Source organism: Drosophila rhopaloa, unplaced genomic scaffold, assembly GCF_018152115.1.
Source record: "Drosophila rhopaloa isolate 14029-0021.01 unplaced genomic scaffold, ASM1815211v1 contig_163, whole genome shotgun sequence".
Classification (NCBI taxonomy): Eukaryota; Metazoa; Arthropoda; class Insecta; order Diptera; family Drosophilidae; genus Drosophila; species Drosophila rhopaloa.
Window position 1 is genome coordinate 13599436 of NW_025335043.1, and position 17616 is coordinate 13617051.

The 17616-nt window shown below is 42.3% G+C and overlaps 3 protein-coding genes across 3 annotated transcripts; 1 reads left to right on the forward strand and 2 right to left on the reverse strand.

The window, feature by feature from the left end:
• Positions 1-440: 440 nt before the first annotated feature.
• On the reverse strand, positions 441-6213 carry LOC108037905 (sodium-coupled monocarboxylate transporter 1). The gene is made up of 7 exons (XM_017114576.2): positions 5906-6213; positions 2663-3440; positions 2440-2601; positions 2262-2377; positions 1848-2207; positions 1320-1781; positions 441-1041 (listed from the first exon to the last, which is right to left on the reverse strand). The coding sequence occupies exons 2-7, from the start codon at positions 3335-3337 to the stop codon at positions 738-740; spliced, it is 2079 nt and encodes a 692-aa protein (XP_016970065.2). The 5' UTR covers positions 3338-3440; positions 5906-6213; the 3' UTR covers positions 441-737.
• A 2654-nt stretch (positions 6214-8867) lies between these two features.
• On the forward strand, positions 8868-10666 carry LOC108037903 (microfibrillar-associated protein 1). The gene is made up of 3 exons (XM_017114574.2): positions 8868-9034; positions 9101-10022; positions 10080-10666. Exons 1-3 carry the CDS (start codon positions 8965-8967, stop codon positions 10513-10515), a joined length of 1428 nt encoding a protein of 475 aa, XP_016970063.2. The 5' UTR covers positions 8868-8964; the 3' UTR covers positions 10516-10666.
• Positions 10534-17342, reverse strand: LOC108037904. Its single transcript, XM_044457768.1, is given in 18 exon segments — positions 10534-11003; positions 11066-11392; positions 11395-11448; positions 11510-11551; positions 11608-11824; positions 12135-12307; positions 12371-12742; positions 12808-12925; positions 12983-13137; positions 13191-13306; positions 13598-14945; positions 14996-15091; positions 15157-15274; positions 15332-15486; positions 15540-16310; positions 16373-16829; positions 16913-17113; positions 17178-17342. Coding segments are annotated over 18 exon segments (5046 nt in total). The 5' UTR covers positions 17289-17342; the 3' UTR covers positions 10534-10788.
• Positions 17343-17616: the final 274 nt, after the last annotated feature.

The following is a 17616-nucleotide window of genomic DNA, read 5'->3' on the forward strand; positions in this document are numbered from 1 at the left end:
ATAAGACGCACAGCGAGAAGAATGACTGTTTTGTGCAGCTGTCAACCTACACAATCGATTCCAGGTGGATTTGGTAAATTTTATTTTTTGACCGAATTTCGCATTTTTGATAAGGGGTTTGATTTTTTGCCAAAATTGGGCCAAAATAAAATTTTTGAGCTGAGCATACCAATCGATTGGAATTTTTATAACGAATTCAACGAGGTATGACATTCCAACATATGAACATTATTTCTAAGGGTTTTGATCAAAAAACAGAGAAAAAATATACTTTTTTGCGGGATTTTGAGTTTTTGGCGTGTTAAACTTGTAAAACACTGTTCACAGCCAAAAGAATGACTGTTTTGTGCAGCGAGGACCTATACTATAGATTATTAGAGATCAATAAAAAACATTTACATGTATCTAAACAGAACTACCCTTAATAATCCAAACTTTACTTGACATTTCAGCAACAAATGCTGATCAGGAATATATAGGTTTTATTTGTAAGATGCCTTAAAACAAACTAAAAATAAAATTCATTCGTAGTAACATTAGTAAGTGTGTGTGTATACAGAATACTGAGCCAACAACCTCGGCTTGGACTTACGAACTAGAAATCACTCTTTCGACTAAACTAGGACAGTTAACAGATTGCGACTGGTCTTTGTACATGGAGGTTACAGGTTACACAAGGAATACACCGGTGGGATTCGACATGATCCCCGGCCGGATTCGAGTTCTCAATTCGATTTCTATTCGTCGTCGATGCGAATGGCATGGTTCACATGGCCCTCGGCACTCGAAGTCTCTCGGGGATCGGTGTCCACCGCCGTGGTGGTCGTCCCACTGCTTGTGGTGGTGTACTGCACCTGGGAGTCGCTCTTGAAGATCTCCTCGGAAACGGCGGGATTGTCGATGCCCTTGCCGGTGATCTTCAGCACATTTCGTCGCTGGACAAAGTCAATTATAAGGGAAATCAGCCAACCCAGGAAAACGGTGAGCAGGCAGCCGATCATGCTGAACCACATATAGCTCAGCCGGAAAATGGGCCACGATCTGTAATTGAAAATCATGAATAATGGTTATTAAATATATGTCTTTTATTGAACAAAATCTATTGACTTGAACAAAATAAAAGTTTGATCTCAAGGAATTTTGGACTAAAACAAAAAATAATTCTTTTTGTGATATTCTAAATTACTTTTATAAGGCAGGAATTTCGGAAAATGTTGAACTCACAAAAATATTTGGCGATTGCTTTTTAAAGATCTTAAATAATGTAATATTTTCCTAATATATAAATATTGTGGAATATTTTGTAAAGATTAACTCACGTGAATCCGCCCTTCTCAATGATTTTCATAGGTTCTAAGAGTATATTTTGAGTGATGCTCGTCAAGTTCACAAGGCAATCGCAGTGGTCGAGGGATGTGGGCAAGGCAGGCTGTTCCACACTGGCAATCTGAGCCACCACGCCCACAAAAATTACGAGGGCTAGGGACAATAAGCCTCCGTAGAAAGCACCCTTGGTATTAGCCTGTTTGCAGGCGATTCCCAGGACAAAAAGACCCAAGGTTACTCCACCAATCAATCCGTTTAAGGTCAAAGTGGCCTGCAGGACTCCTCCCAAATGCTCCACGATGAAAACCAAGCCAAAGGAGGCGATTCCAAAGCCCAAGGACATCCACTTGGCATAGGTGGCTCCCTTTTCGGGGGAGATTTTGATGTTCATGCCATTGACCAAGAGGTCCTCGCAGGTCACAGCGGATAGGGAGTTCAAGGCAGAGGCCACAGTTCTGTTTGGGATAAAGAAAATGTTATTAAAATGAACTCCTGGAATTCCCATTAAGTCAATAACCCACCCCAAACTGGCTGCAAAGATGCCCGCCACAAAGATTCCTGCCACGGAGTAGATGTGCTCATAGGTATTAATCACATAGTAGGGCAACAACTGATCAGTGGCTGAAATTCGTCCCGCTGTCAAAGGATCGCAATCCGCATAGTGGGTGAAGACCATCAGACCCGTGTAGAAATTCAGCAGGAAGACTGCAATCAAACCAATGATGGCAAAGCCCAGAGCAATCTTTGCTAGCCTCAAGGACTTCAAGGACATGCACTTCTGAACGGATGCCTGATTGGTGCAAAACAAGGATGTCCAGTAGAAGAAGCCACCAATAACCACCGACCAAACGGTGTGACGCGTCGTGGGACTGGGATCCATACTAAAGGATTTATATGAATTAATAAGGACCTTCTAATATTTAGATTTAACTCACTTGAAAAACTCCAAGCGATTGTGTTCGGCAGCAGTCTGAAACACCTGGATGGGATTGCCGCTATAGAAGCTGCCCAAACCCACGATCAGCACCAAGGATACAGCCAGAACAGCAGCCTGAATGGGTAATAGAAAATTAAATAAAATAGCTGAAAGGGTCTTCCAAGCACCGAACTCACCTGGAATGAATCCGCAATGACCACGGCCTTCATGCCGCCCTGAGATGAGTAAAAAACACAGACCACATAGATCAGGACCACGGCGATCTTGGTGTCCAAGCCCGTAGCCTTGGAAAGTGCAATCGCCGGAGCCAACACAGCCACGGCCGTATAGAAGCACATCTGGGAATATAATTCAAGATATAACCAATTCCTCCTGGACTGAGAATTATCCTTAACCCACCTGAATAACGTAGAGTACTGCACCTAGTATCCTGATTTCCTTGCCAAACCGAATACCCAGATACTCATAGCAACTGGTGAGCTCCATTTTGAAGTATATGGGATAGAAGATCTTCACGGCCACCGGGATGACCATCACCATGGGGATTACGATGAGCACGAACTGAGTGCCTTGGAAGTACATCTCGGAGGGATTGCCCAGCAGTTCAATGGCCGTAATGAAACTGGTCGTCAGACTGAGGGTCACCGGGAAGATGTTCATCTCGGAGCCCAGCAGGAACTCGTTGGAAGAGCTGCCGCCCTTCTGGAAGAAGCCATAGAAGATGCCGATGCCCAACGAGATGACCAGCATGCCCAGAAGGATCACATAGTCGTAGCCCGAAAAGGTGGCCTTGTGACTGGGAGCACTGCACTCCTCCGAATCCTTTGGAGCGGGAATCTGTTGGCTTTTAAAGGCTCTCAGTAGCAAGGTGGCGGCATTGTCGAACTCCACATGCTCCTGCGATCCCGAGGATCCACTCGGGGATTCCCCGCGCACTATCAAATACTTGTGACTGGGATCCAAAGGAGCAGATCCCGGTGCCTGGGACTTTTCCTGCAGAGCCAAGGCGGTTATAGAATGTGCCAGGGCGCACAAAGTCAGCAACTTCAAAATGGTATCCTGAGTGGCGAACATCCTGGATCCGTATACAAAAAGGATGAAGGATGAAAGGATGAAGAAGATTTTCCGGGAGAAGACTTTCCCCAGCCGACTTTCCACCCGGCGATGTGTGTGCAAACTGAAACGAGCAAAGATCGGAAACGATTTGGACTTAGATCACATTGCAAGATCAAGGTTCGCGAAGAGAATTTGCACCGAGGCGGCACGACAAAGTGGGTGTCAGTTTTGGTGTCATCTTGGGAGCCCATTAATTAATTAACCGAACGATCTGGAGGAGGGGAGGCCATCGGCCACTGGCCATTGGTCATTTCATCCAGCGCCCCATGTTCAAGTACAAATATATTATTTCCTTACACAAACAATTCCATTTGAGCGTAATTGTTTTATGATTAATATGTTTTCTTCATTGGGCGGCAGACAAGGCAAAGCTTTTTGGAGATATTTATTTCTTCTTCGAAATGGAATCCAGAGTTATCGCTCTGTAAGAGTTACAAATGGATGGGCAAAGATTAGCCCAGCTGAAAGCTGCTTTTAACTGGTTTTCGAGCCGCTCAAACTGGTTGTTTCTGGCCAAAAAAAATTTGCATAAATGTTGTTAAAAGTTGGGAATTTGGTAAGGTTTCTAGCATAATGTCTAGGTTTTTTAAATTTTATTTTTGTACTTGTTTTATTAGGTACTAAAAATATAATTCGTTTCGCGAACGTTTTACTTTCGTAGGAAAAGTTAAATCTGTTATCTTTAAGCTGCTTAAAATTAAACAAATTATATTTTTATTTTCCGTTCCTAACTTTTGTATCTATAATAAAATAGGAAAACGTAAGTAAAATTATTTGAAGTCACACTCTTTATTGTAGCAAACCTCTAATATATTTAAGAGTATCCTGTGATTACATGATTTATGTGATTACACATCTTTGTGTAACTCAAATTTATTACACATTCCTGTGTCGTTTCTTAATTGTTAAATCATAAAATACACATTTTGCAACTGATAAACGATGGCAATCACTTCCCATTCAATTGATCCCAAACACTCGACAATTATTTTTGATGAAACTAGAAGCTCTGGCGCCTCCTTAGGCCGCCCCTCCCACTTTTCCGACCAATCAAACTATTAAGGAAAAGCTGCTCCTGTGTGACATGGACACACACAAACAGGGCTACAAAGTTTGAGGAAAAGGGGGGAATGCAGGCGAGCCAATGAAGATTTTTAGCGAATTAAACTGGTTAAGATCGGTGGCCATTGGAATGAGCCGGATTGCGCCGGTTTGGGCCAGAAAATCGCCATCGCTCGGGAAGCTCCAAAGAGCAGCAGACTCACACTTGGCGAAGGCAAGGCCAGAAACGAAGAGCAAAAAGCCCAGCAAAAAGAGAAGTATGGTCCAAATGGCCTCCTACACAGAGAGAAAAGTAATGTACTTTTGTATAATTTATGGGAAAAAGTACTTCCAAATAGGAAGACTTTTTCGGCTTAAAAAATACTGGATTCAATGATAACCTTTTACAATTATGTAAGCTTAATTTTTGCATTTTTTGTATCTTATAGATGAAAATTAAATAAATAAATAAAATATATTTTTTGGGATTTTATACATATATTTTTTAGGTTTACTCCAAGCAATTGCTAGATCGTTAAAAAATATATGTAAACAAATGAATTTAAACAACTGATTATTCCAAAAATATGTTTATCTTATCTAATCAGATATTTCCGTTTTATCATTTTTTACAATTATTAAGAAGACAAAATACCTACCTTTAAAAACCACACACTTCATTTTACTATATTATTCTTATCACCTCTTAAGTAATATTTAAATTTTGTTGGCCAGGGGAAGTTTGGGTGAAACTAGTTTTTCTTGGTGGAAGAACACACGGGTCGTATGAGTTCTGAGTTCTGAGTTCTGGTTGAAGGCAGCCGTCTGGCTTAATTGGTGGACTTTTCCCCCAACCCATTCCGAAAGCCCTTCGTTCCCATTCAATGGCATCATCATCATCTTGGTGGCCAATTAATATGCGTGTTTTGTTTTGCATTTCTTGGCGTTCTTATCTTGCCCGGAGAACCCCTTCTATTTTATTATTAATTTAAACAAAATAAACCATTTGACATGATTTGAGGCGCAGACTGTTGGCAGAAGATACAGATCGCAAAGTGGGTAAGCACTTGTCGTTGCCTCAGATCAATCAGAGCAATTTTCCCCAGCCTCGACAACTGCAAATATTACCTAATAACAAAGGGAATACTCAGCAAAAAAGAGTCAAACACTTAACTTAATAATTCCGTAATATATTCCCAATGGGAGTTCAGCTTTATGCATTTCCACAAACTGTTTTGCTTTCGTTCTCATTACGTTTTTTACTCAACTTGGTCATAAGTCATTAAAAAAAATATCTCTTAGTTGCAGTTGTTTTCAATTCTAGTTTAAATTATTAGCCACCTATAAATTAAAGTGTCTTGGGTGTTTACATTCTGAGGCTATTCATCAATGGCAACTAGTATAAAAAGCATCAAAATAACTCATTTGCATATTCACAATTAAACACTCAACCTGCTTTCACTGAAAAACTGATTATTTCCTCACCTTGATTAATTATTTTCCGATTCGTTAAGTTCAAAATCCTTCGGCTGTCGTATTTGTTTAACTCTCAAATAAAATTAAGCATGGAAATCCGAAACTTAGAAATGTTCTGAATTGAATTTGCAATATTGTGCCACGATTATTTCTGTATTTCATTAACTTGTTTTTTATTTTTTTCACAAAACAAATGTATCACAATAAATTATAATCCTTTTGAGTGGTCCTTTTAAGAACTTGTCCTTTCTGTTTTTTTATTTCACTTTAAGCACTTTCTATTTCCTTGGTTTTCCAGCTCGTATATCTCTGTTCGAACGTATTGACAATTTTGAAATGAATGAGTTTTGCAAGCGGCCGTTACGCTATTTTATACAGCACCCAAGGCGGCGCAGGCAAATCACAGATCACAGATCTCGGGCTCCCAGCTTCGGGAACCCCACATATCGAGATCGCTCTTCGGGGTCTTGAAAAGCGAGGAAAGAGCGAAAATCGAACTAAGAGCTGAAAGTTGAAAAAACGACGCCGGATACGCGATCTCCGATTTTCGTGAAGAGAGAAAACCACAAGTGATAGCCAATAGTCGAGTGGAGTGCTTAAATATAGGCAACTTATTTTAAACGTTTGATCTGGACTAAAAATATTAAACATTTGCTTAAAAATGCTAAGCATTAGGTACAATAATTATCCGAAGATATAAACACTCTTTGCTTTATTACCTCATCAAGTGGCTTAGAAAAGTAGATTATAACTATTTGTATTTAAGTAGACATTTTTTATTAATATTAAATTATTGAAAATATTTTTCTAATAATATTTAGTTCATAGTTATTACATCGCTATATACAAAATTACAAAACATATCAAGAAATATCGAAAATAATATGTGTTGTCATTAAACTACTTCTTAAAATTTTCTTAAATAAAAAATTTGATCTGCTTTTTCAATTTGAAAACAAATTGTCCAGTTGCTTTGGTGCAGAATTTTGTTATATAATATATATTTGTTGTATAAATCAAACACAAGCAATATTTATCCAGTCCCCTTTTTGCACAACTTGACATTTAATTAAAGCAACGCTCACGTTGTTAAGTAATCCGAACACAATAAATTCCGGATTTGATGCAGGGATCTAAATTTGATGAAAATATGTTTGCCAAACCCTCCTAAAAAAGAGCCTCAAGTGACTTGCTGGCAATTAATTTCAGAATTGCAACGTTCTGATTCATATACGAAGAATCATTCCAATTCTCGAGAACTCCCCGCAGAGAAAGTTGGAAAATATCCGGTATTTTCCAACTCATTTGCAGATCCTCGATCTCGATCATTAATTGGCCGGGCGACAAAGTAGAGCTAAATGAAATGCGTTGTAAACAAAACACAAAAGTTTAATTGATGGTTCTTAGCCAGTTTTGGTCTGCGTGATGTGTAAATATTTCCATTTGGCTCACCCTTTATTACTTTTTAAGTAACTCGAGCTCGAGTCACAAAGGAAAAAGTGCGCCAATTAATAATGAAAACGATTTTATCTTTCGTTTTTCGTATATTTGTCGCCTCGCCTCAATTGCCGCTGGTTATGTTATGTCTTACTTGGATAACGATAACGAGTTCGATCTGGTACGATTTTGATCAGGCATGACACTCTTTCTCCCGCTAATAGAAAATTATTTGTTTACAATTCTTGTGCGCCAGTGTGGGTGTTTAATTTTAATTGAAATGTATTAGGAATTTAAATTTGAATTGAAACGGTGCCGGCCAGTTCAAAAAGAGTTTCAATCACAATAAATTTACATTGAGGCCGAAGAAATGGAAAACTCACGTGGAAGGGTCTCATGTGCCCAAAAAAGATCACCGAATACTAATGTGTCGAATTTCTGGGCAGGTACTTCCCCCAAAAGCGGAAAGTCTCCAAATCAACGACTTGGTCTAAGGTCAGTAAGTTATCTGGGCAGATATGCATTTAAGCATGAAGCGTGTTGCATTAATTAAATATTCCCTCCATGTCGTTAACTAACAGTCTCATGTAAATCTTGGCCATTCAACTACTCTAGCCGACGAAAAGCAGTTAAAAGCAGTTCGGCAAATGCGACTCGGTGTTTAGGCCCGAAACGATCTTATAACAAATCCATAACTCTGTTTTCTCGGATGCAAGTGGTCGGAGACGTCACAAAACTGGTCGAGCCTCTTGTTTCTTCAACTTGTTCTTTCGGACTTTGGTCGGGTTGGGTCGCTATCACATAGAATCAGAACGTTTTCAAAACATTTACAAGACATTTACAGACGACGATCTCCACACGTGCTGACTGCGTGCTGTCGAAACGGAAATTATTGCGTATATTGCGTATATCAATAAAAAGAATTTTTGAAAGTACTTAAAGCGATTCCGGCATTACACAAGATCATCGACTGGAGACGACCGACCACCCATCCATATTTATTAAATGAATGGGAGAAAGCGTAGTAGTCAATTAATGTACTAATGAGAGTGGGCGTTGACATTGCTAGAATTTATTGCATTTTTTGCAGGCACTGAAAAATAATTGGTTTTATCTTTAAAAATATGTTAGAAATTCAGAGAACATCTTAATTTAAAATGATAAACAATGATAAGCAAAACTATTAAATTAAAAATATAAATTGTTAAAGGATACACTTCAAAGAGAACAATATTTCTCAATATTTCTCTCTGTAAAGATAGACAGAAGCACTGGGTTTTTATATAGTTAATTGAATGTCTCAATTAGACGGTTCCTCTAATTTGGACACAGCCAAGTCATCGCACTTCCGTCATTTTTGTCTTAAAAAAATAAGAGGCACTTTACGGCAGCGGAAAGAAATAAAAACAAAAACCGTTTCAGAAATACATTTCAATTTTACCGCCTGCCTCACTAACGTTGCCACCTTACTTTAGTAGAGTTGCCAGACTATTTCGTGTAATCACACCGACATCGATTATGATAGGCAGCTAATCGATTTTTATCATTAACTCTTGTAGTTATCGAAACATTTTAGTAAAAATAATTGTAAATTTGTTATTTTAAACGTTGTTTCTTAAACTTGAGCTAAAATGAGTGCTGCCGCTGCCGCCGCGGGGATTCAGAGTACCGCGGGCGCCATTCCCATGCGCAATGAGAAGGGTAAACTAGATAATTTAAGATTTGCCAAACATAAACCTATTGTTATTGTTTATAACCATTTTACAGGCGAATTGTCCATGCAAAAGGTAAAGGTGCAGCGGTACATATCCGGAAAGCGACCCGACTACGCCAGAGCGGACTCCAGTTCGGAGGAGAGCGATGAAGATGACTTCATTGACACCAGGAAGCGCTTGGAGCGCCACAAGGCGGAGCGCCACAAAATGGAGCTTTCACGGCGAGGAGGCAGCGTGGACGGCGAGGGGAAGAAAGGAGGAGAAGCCCAAGACGAGGACGAAGCCGAGGTGGACGATCCCCGCCTCCGGAGACTCCGCCAAAGGCCCGTGGACATGGAGGACATGGAACGGGAACGTAGGGAACGCCACCGACACATTCATGAGCCCGAAATCATGGAGAGCGACAGTGAGGACGAGGAGTTGGACGAAGAGCCACAGGGAACCATCGAGCGAGGCACCAACAAGATCACACTGGCCTCCGAATCGGATACGGATGCCGAGCTCAGCGACACGGAACTGGAGAACAGGCGCACCAAGCTTAGATCCCGTATGCTGCAGCAACAACGCGAAGAGGAGGTTCTCCAGAAAGAGGATGAAAAGCAGACAGAATCCTCCGAATCAGAAAGCTCCGAGTATGAAGAGGAGACTGAAAGTGAGGAGGACAACGAACCCCGCCTAAAACCGCTATTCGTCCGAAAAAGGGATCGCGCCACCATCCAAGAGAAGGAGCGGGAAGCTCAAAAGCAAAAGCAGCTAGAGGCGGAGGCCAAACGGGCGGCCAAAGAGCGAAGAAGAGCCACCCTACGAATGGTCGAGGAAAGTGTCAAAAAAGACCTGGAAAAGACCAAGCCGGAGAGCAACGAGGCCTGTATCGAGGATGTGTGCACGGATGACGAGAACGACGAGGTGGAGTACGAGGCCTGGAAGCTGCGCGAACTCAAGAGGATGAAGCGGGATCGCGAGGAGCGGGATAAGTAAGTTAACTTCTACTATCTTTGGAACCCGCATTTAATTCTTCCCCTATCTTACAGCAACGAACGCGAAAAGCTGGACATCGATCGCATGCGTAACATGACCGAGGAGGAGCGACGACAGGAACTGCGCCAGAACCCCAAGCTGGTCACCAACAAGGCCACCAAGGGCAAGTACAAGTTCCTGCAGAAGTACTACCACCGCGGCGCCTTCTACTTGGACGAGGAGAACGATGTGCTGAAGCGCGACTTTGCCCAGGCCACGCTAGAGGATCACTTCGACAAGACCATCCTGCCTAAGGTGATGCAGGTGAAGAACTTCGGCCGTTGCGGGCGCACCAAATACACGCATTTAGTAGACCAGGACACCACCAAGTTTGACTCGCCCTGGTACGCCGAATCCTCCAGCAACATCAAGTTCCACAACGAACGCGGCGGCGGCATGAGGCAGCAGTTCGACAAGCCCACGGGCTCGAAGCGAAAAAAGATGGAGTAGTTTTACGTAGACCCACAATTTTAAGCATAATCGTATGGATATATTTGACGGGCCATATGAAGGCAACCATTTGTACAACTCAAATTGTATGGCCACAATTAAGTTAGCCCCAACATGAAACAAAAAATTAAATATGAAACAAAAACCTAAAGTTAAAGCTTGATAGTATGCTAGTCTGGGACATTGTTAGTGATGTGCTTTTTTTCGTAGGTAATCAGGAACGGCTCCGAAGTTTGGCAGGAAAAAGTTAGGATCAATGTCAAAATATGGCATTTAAACTTTGAGCTTGTGCTCGTTCAGGAGTTCCGCATTGTGCCGTACAAGCGCCTGCATAACGCCCTCGGTTTTGATGAAATGTACTTTTTCGTGGTTCCGCAGGCGTCGATGGAATTTTTGGTCCTTGCTGGTGGTGACCACGTACAGCTCCACACTGAAGGCCAGCGAGGGCGGTTGGGTGAGCACCTTTCCGCCGGCACTTTGAATTATGACTGGGGGAGATTAAAAAGAGTTACACAACAAATTGGTAGAAATTATACTCAGAAAGACTTGCCTTTCAATTCGATGGGCTTTGGAATGATGTCTTCACCGAGCATAAAGTGCAAACCACTTAGCAAACGAGTGTGCTGCAGTACAGACAAGGGCTTAAACTTCATGGTCTCCTCGAACTTGGCATCACTAAAAATATGATCTGCTTTTACTTCGATGGTCCTGGTCTTCTTGACGGAATGCAGCCAATTGGTGGAGAGAACGGGTTTATTGGAAGCGATGGCTATGAGGAATTTGTAGGTCCGCTCGCCTTTGTCCATGATGAGAAGGTCGCACTGGACGGGATCTTCGGTGATTTCCACCACATGTTTCAAAGATTTTAAGACAGATTGAATGCTATCTTAATTTTTCCATCCGTTTTGGCCTTTCTCACATATTGATTAAATGCTAACGGAAACAATATATTACAAGTTAGAAAGATTTTAAATTTCTTGGTGAGCGCAAGTACCTTTAAGTGAATCCGGATCTGGCTGGCTGAATCTCGTAGTGGCTGCAATGTAAGATTGTTAAATTTGGCAATACAAAACCAATAAGAATATAACTTACTCGCGCCTGATCTGTCCGTCGATGACGCCAGTGACAAAAAGCTCAAAACTGAAGCAGCCATTGAAAAGCCATCAACCAGCTCTACCAATACCAAAAAGGCTAAGACCCAAAATTGTAACTGCCAAAAAAGAAACTCGAAAGCCCGGTAGAAAAACCAAGGTCGTGGAGACAAACAAGGCAGACACATGCAATGATATTCCCAGGCCAATAACCAAAACTAGGCGCAATACTAGCCAAGTAGATGATGCACTTTCAGAGAAGGAAAGAAAGGTTGAAAGTGCGGATGTTGAAGTTGTTGAGACTCCTGATGCAGAAAAACCTGTGAAGTCAAAAAGAGGAAGAAAGGCCAAGAACCTGGAGACCAGTAAAGAAGGCACATCCAAAGAAATGGCGAAGCCAATGTCTACAACTAGGCGCCAGACTAGCGAAGAAGAAGTTAAGAAGCCTAATGCAGGAGGAGGAACAGAGGCCGAAAACGCCGAGACCAATATTGCCAATTCATCTTATGATAATCCAAAGCCCATGACCAAAACCAGGCGCAAAGCTAGCGTGGAAGATGTTGAGGACCCTAAGGCAGAAAAACCTGTCAAATCGGAAAAAGGAAGAAAGGCCAGGAATGTTGAGGCAAATAGGGCGGACACATCCAAAGATATGCCAAAAGTGATGACCAGAAACAGGCGCAAAACGATCGTCGAAGATGCTGAAACGATGAACGATGAAAAACCAATGGAGACTTCATTAAAACGTGTAGTTGTCCGTATACCCAGAGCAAGTGTTGACAAAATAGAGACTTCCTCAACCTCTGGGACTAGTTCCAGGGTGACTAGTGCAGCCAAGTCGCCTTCCATTGAAGAACCATTATCTAGCGTTGCTAATTCCAAGGTCCGTGGACCCAAGTTGGGTTCTGCAACGCCGTCCATTGAAGAGCCTTCATCTAGCGGTACGAAAGCCAAGGGGCCAGCTGTTCGTGCACCAAGAGCAAATCGTTCTACAAAGTCGCGATCCGCGACACCGTCCGTCGATGACGCCAGTGACAAAAAGCTCAAAACTGAAGCAGCCATTGAAAAGCCATCAACCAGCTCTACCAATACCAAAACCTGAGAACCCTCTGATGTTCGTCTATTTTTTCGGCTTGCTGTGAAATAAATGGTTTTTTAATACTTCTCCGATTTATGTATTTATAAGTTATAAAGGACATACGTGTTTCCGGGGGAGATTCCGATCTGGCTACGCGTTTGCGACTGCCATCTCTAGTGCCCTCAGAGCGCCACCGTCTTTTGTTACTAATGTCACCGAAAACCCCCTCGATTTGACAAACCTTTAAAGTAGAATATTGTTCTTTATAGCTAATGGACCTAGGATATCTTAAAATTACCTTTTGAAAGTGATTCTTATCTTTAATCACGCACGGCTTAAAGAATTTTATCGGCTCTTCGTTAGGATTTACAGGTGATGTTACGATTGTCCCAGAAATCATTTCGTTGAGCATAGCATCTATTTCATCACAAGGCTCCTCGACGGATTTTGAACCTGAAAAGGATAATGTCATGTCCGTAATACAAGATATTAACTGTTGTTATTACCTGCAGCTTTTTCGGTATTGTTGTCGTGTGGAATATTTTCTTTGTTACCAAAACTCAAGGAATTCTGATTACCCGGATTAAATTGTTGTGTTTCTATAAAGTCCTGACACCTAGAGCTATTAATATTGGCGGGAAACGCTTGAGTGGCTATGAAATCTTGGTTGCAATTCGTATTAGCTTTCGGTGCCTTAGGAGAGTCGGGTGGTTGTGGACGTCTAAAATTAAACGCCTGAGTAGCTATGAAGTCTTGGTTGGTTTCGTTATCTTTTGGTGAATTAGGAACTTTGTCTTGTTGGGGGCGTCCCAATTTAAAAGCCTGGGTTGCCACAAAATCTTGATTCGGTACATCTTCGTCTTCGCTCTCACTTTCCAACAATTTAAAAGCCATCAACCAGCTCTACCAATACCAAAATATTGGTAGAGCTGGTTGATGGCCGCTAGATGAAGGCTCTTCAATGGACGGCGTTGCAGAACCCAACTTGGGTCCACGGACCTTGGAATTAGCAACGCTAGATAATGGTTCTTCAATGGAAGGCGACTTGGCTGCACTAGTCACCCTGGAACTAGTCCCAGAGGTTGAGGAAGTCTCTATTTTGTCAACACTTGCTCTGGGTATACGGACAACTACACGTTTTAATGAAGTCTCCATTGGTTTTTCATCGTTCATCGTTTCAGCATCTTCGACGATCGTTTTGCGCCTGTTTCTGGTCATCACTTTTGGCATATCTTTGGATGTGTCCGCCCTATTTGCCTCAACATTCCTGGCCTTTCTTCCTTTTTCCGATTTGACAGGTTTTTCTGCCTTAGGGTCCTCAACATCTTCCACGCTAGCTTTGCGCCTGGTTTTGGTCATGGGCTTTGGAGTATCATAAGATGAATTGGCAATATTGGTCTCGGCGTTTTCGGCCTCTGTTCCTCCTCCTGCATTAGGCTTCTTAACTTCTTCTTCGCTAGTCTGGCGCCTAGTTGTAGACATTGGCTTCGCCATTTCTTTGGATGTGCCTTCTTTACTGGTCTCCAGGTTCTTGGCCTTTCTTCCTCTTTTTGACTTCACAGGTTTTTCTGCATCAGGAGTCTCAACAACTTCAACATCCGCACTTTCAACCTTTCTTTCCTTCTCTGAAAGTGCATCATCTACTTGGCTAGTATTGCGCCTAGTTTTGGTTATTGGCCTGGGAATATCATTGCATGTGTCTGCCTTGTTTGTCTCCACGACCTTGGTTTTTCTACCGGGCTTTCGAGTTTCTTTTTTGGCAGTTACAATTTTGGGCTTTTTGTCACTGGCGGAACAAGGCAATAGCTCATCGATAGATGGTGTTGTGGATCGCGACTTTGTAGCACGAGTTGCTCTAGGTGCACGAACCTCTGGTCCCTTGGCATTGGCACCGCTTGGTGAAGGCTCTTCAATGGACGGCAATAGATCATCGACAGAAGGTGTTGTGGATCGCGACTTTGTAGCACGAGTTGCTCTTGGTGCACGAACAGATGGTTCCTTGGCATTGGCACCGCTAGATGAAGGCTCTTGAATGGACGGGGTTGCGGATAGCTCATCTTTAGATTTAGCCTGCATCTCATCTTCAACTTTATTCGTTTCTAAAGAGTTTCCTGGAGTACCGGATCGGTTATTTATTATACTTCTACGTGCTTGCCATTTATTGGCCATCACTTTGAAAGGAGAGTTTATTTTATCATCCTTATCTTTTTCTTCTGTATGCGGGGATACATCATGTTCTTTGCAAATAAATTTGTTGAGAGCTGGAAATTTTTACATAAGTATAGATTTCATGGATTCTCCAACCACTTACGTTCTGATTTTTTATCCACTGAAGTTGCTCTCCGCTTTCTCAAGTTATATTCCAATCCCTGAGAACCCTCTGATGTTCGTCTATTTTTTCGGCTTGCTGTGAAATAAATGGTTTTTTAATACTTCTCCGATTTATGTATTTATAAGTTATAAAGGACATACGTGTTTCCGGGGGAGATTCCGATCTGGCTACGCGTTTGCGACTGCCATCTCTAGTGCCCTCAGAGCGCCACCGTCTTTTGTTACTAATGTCACCGAAAACCCCCTCGATTTGACAAACCTTTAAAGTAGAATATTGTTCTTTATAGCTAATGGACCTAGGATATCTTAAAATTACCTTTTGAAAGTGATTCTTATCTTTAATCACGCACGGCTTAAAGAATTTTATCGGCTCTTCGTTAGGATTTACAGGTGATGTTACGATTGTCCCAGAAATCATTTCGTTGAGCACAGCATCTATTTCATCACAAGGCTCCTCGACGGATTTTGAACCTGAAAAGGATAATGTCATGTCCGTAATACAAGATATTAACTGTTGTTATTACCTGCAGCTTTTTCGGTATTGTTGTCGTGTGGAATATTTTCTTTGTTACCAAAACTCAAGGAATTCTGATTACCCGGATTAAATTGTTGTGTTTCTATAAAGTCCTGACACCTAGAGCTATTAATATTGGCGGGAAACGCTTGAGTGGCTATGAAATCTTGGTTGCAATTCGTATTAGCTTTCGGTGCCTTAGGAGAGTCGGGTGGTTGTGGACGTCTAAAATTAAACGCCTGAGTAGCTATGAAGTCTTGGTTGGTTTCGTTATCTTTTGGTGAATTAGGAACTTTGTCTTGTTGGGGGCGTCCCAATTTAAAAGCCTGGGTTGCCACAAAATCTTGATTCGGTACATCTTCGTCTTCGCTCTCACTTTCCAACAATTTATTTTCCGGAAATCGTTGAGTGACTATCGAATCTTGATTCATTTCTTGACTGCTGGCTGCATCCTCTTTGTCGGGAGTTGCAGTAGGAGTCTCAATGGTGGCCACAACCAGCTGTTTAACGCCACCAAACTGTGGTGTGGTGGTATTTGCTACGTTTGAAGGACGGACGAAAGGATCTGGACTATTGGAGCCTGAACGCGGCTCATTGCCCAAGATCAAATCGAAAAGATCAGGGGTGCAGATCGGACGATCTTCGGAGGGAGCTGACAGTTCAGGAGTTATGCAGGCATCACCGCTTGGCAGGATTGCGGTGCTACTTAGGGCACAGGATTTCGAATTGCTGGCTGACCAATTCAAGGCACTCATTTCCAAGTCGGTGGCATTTAGTTGATCTAAATAATTCAAAGTATTTAATTAGGATTGAAAGTTTCCCGTTTGCAAGGGCTGTACCTACCCCGCTTACTATCTTTTTTCTCCAAAGTTTCTATTGGCCTTGGTAGCGGCAGATCAAGCATAGCATCACAAAGGATCTGCGATGAATCAAAGTCATCGATGGCATCCTCGTTGAAGTCCTGAGTGCAAATCCGTATCTCGCTGCCCTGGGAGAAGTCCGCATCATTACTCAACTCTTTGTGGTTAATCACTGGATCATTGAACTGCACAGATGGAAGTTCGGCCAGCAGATCCTGCGTTTCAGGTATCATAAAGTCATCGCCCAGCGACACTTTTCCACTGGTCGACGGTCTTTCAAAGTTAACCGCCTGGGTCTCAGGTATAAAGAAGCTGTCCGCCGAGGTGTTTGCTGACGTGTTGGCGGACGGAGGCTGCGTTTCAGGTATATTGAAGCTGTCCATTGTGGAGTTGTTTGACCTGTCTTTCGGGCATTCCCCAAATCCGCTGCTGTCATGGGCCTGAAAAAATATATTAGCATTGTATTTAGTTTAAATGGAGTATGTGATCCTTGTTTAGGATGGATGTTTTGTGCACTGCTCACCTCATCGTTCTCGTCTCTGATTTCCAGCCTGGCCTCCACATTTCCAAACCGGAGCTTAACCGTGCCGTCGAAGGCTTCCGCCTTGCTGATGTCCGCCACAGTCTTCTCCTGGTCGTTGACGAATATACTGCCAACCATGGCGGCCAGGCGCACAACTCCGCGGCGGAGGATGCAGGCGGTGGCATGGGCCAGTTCCATGGACTGTGCAATTGAAGCGCGAGTTATTTAAAGCCCTAAAGTGTATTTAAAGCCTTATGTCGCTCACCTCATCGGCGATGCTGATTTCCAGACCCTTTTTCCGCCCAATCCTGTAGATTATATCTGGTTCCAGGTGTACCGCCGGTGACCCGCAGACAATCAAGCTTACATATGCCATACTGAAGCGTCCCTGGCGGGAAAATTAATAGAAAAACACTTGCTTCAAACAAAAAATCTGGTTAACAGAGTCCTTTCACGGTCACATTAATCGATTACAGGGCGCCCAAGCGACAATCGATAACCGATATGTCAAAATAATTGAATCATGGTGGTCAGCTCACGGCAAACTGACAAGAAATGTATGTTATACCCTTACTGAGGGTATTATAAATTTGGTCAGATGCTTGAAAAAGACAATCGTATTGTTTATAAGTTAAATTATAATTTTTAAAATGGTAGCTGATTGCAACGGTATAAACAGAAATAGTAAATCTGAATTTATTTGT

What these genes read in the sequence shown, in the direction of transcription:
- LOC108037905 (XM_017114576.2), bottom strand. Translation starts at nt 3,337, where the DNA reads ATGTTCGCCACTCAGGATACCATTTTGAAGTTGCTGACTTTGTGCGCC. An exon ending in ATCTTTGCAGCCAGTTTGGG is followed by an intron (nt 1,782 to 1,847) that starts GTGGGTTATTGA and finishes TATCCCAAACAG; the next exon opens with AACTGTGGCCTCTGCCTTGA. An exon ending in ATTGAGAAGGGCGGATTCAC is followed by an intron (nt 1,042 to 1,319) that starts GTGAGTTAATCT and finishes TTTCAATTACAG; the next exon opens with ATCGTGGCCCATTTTCCGGC.
- LOC108037903 (XM_017114574.2), top strand. Translation starts at nt 8,965, where the DNA reads ATGAGTGCTGCCGCTGCCGCCGCGGGGATTCAGAGTACCGCGGGCGCC. An exon ending in TCCCATGCGCAATGAGAAGG is followed by an intron (nt 9,035 to 9,100) that starts GTAAACTAGATA and finishes ACCATTTTACAG; the next exon opens with GCGAATTGTCCATGCAAAAG. An exon ending in GATCGCGAGGAGCGGGATAA is followed by an intron (nt 10,023 to 10,079) that starts GTAAGTTAACTT and finishes CCTATCTTACAG; the next exon opens with CAACGAACGCGAAAAGCTGG.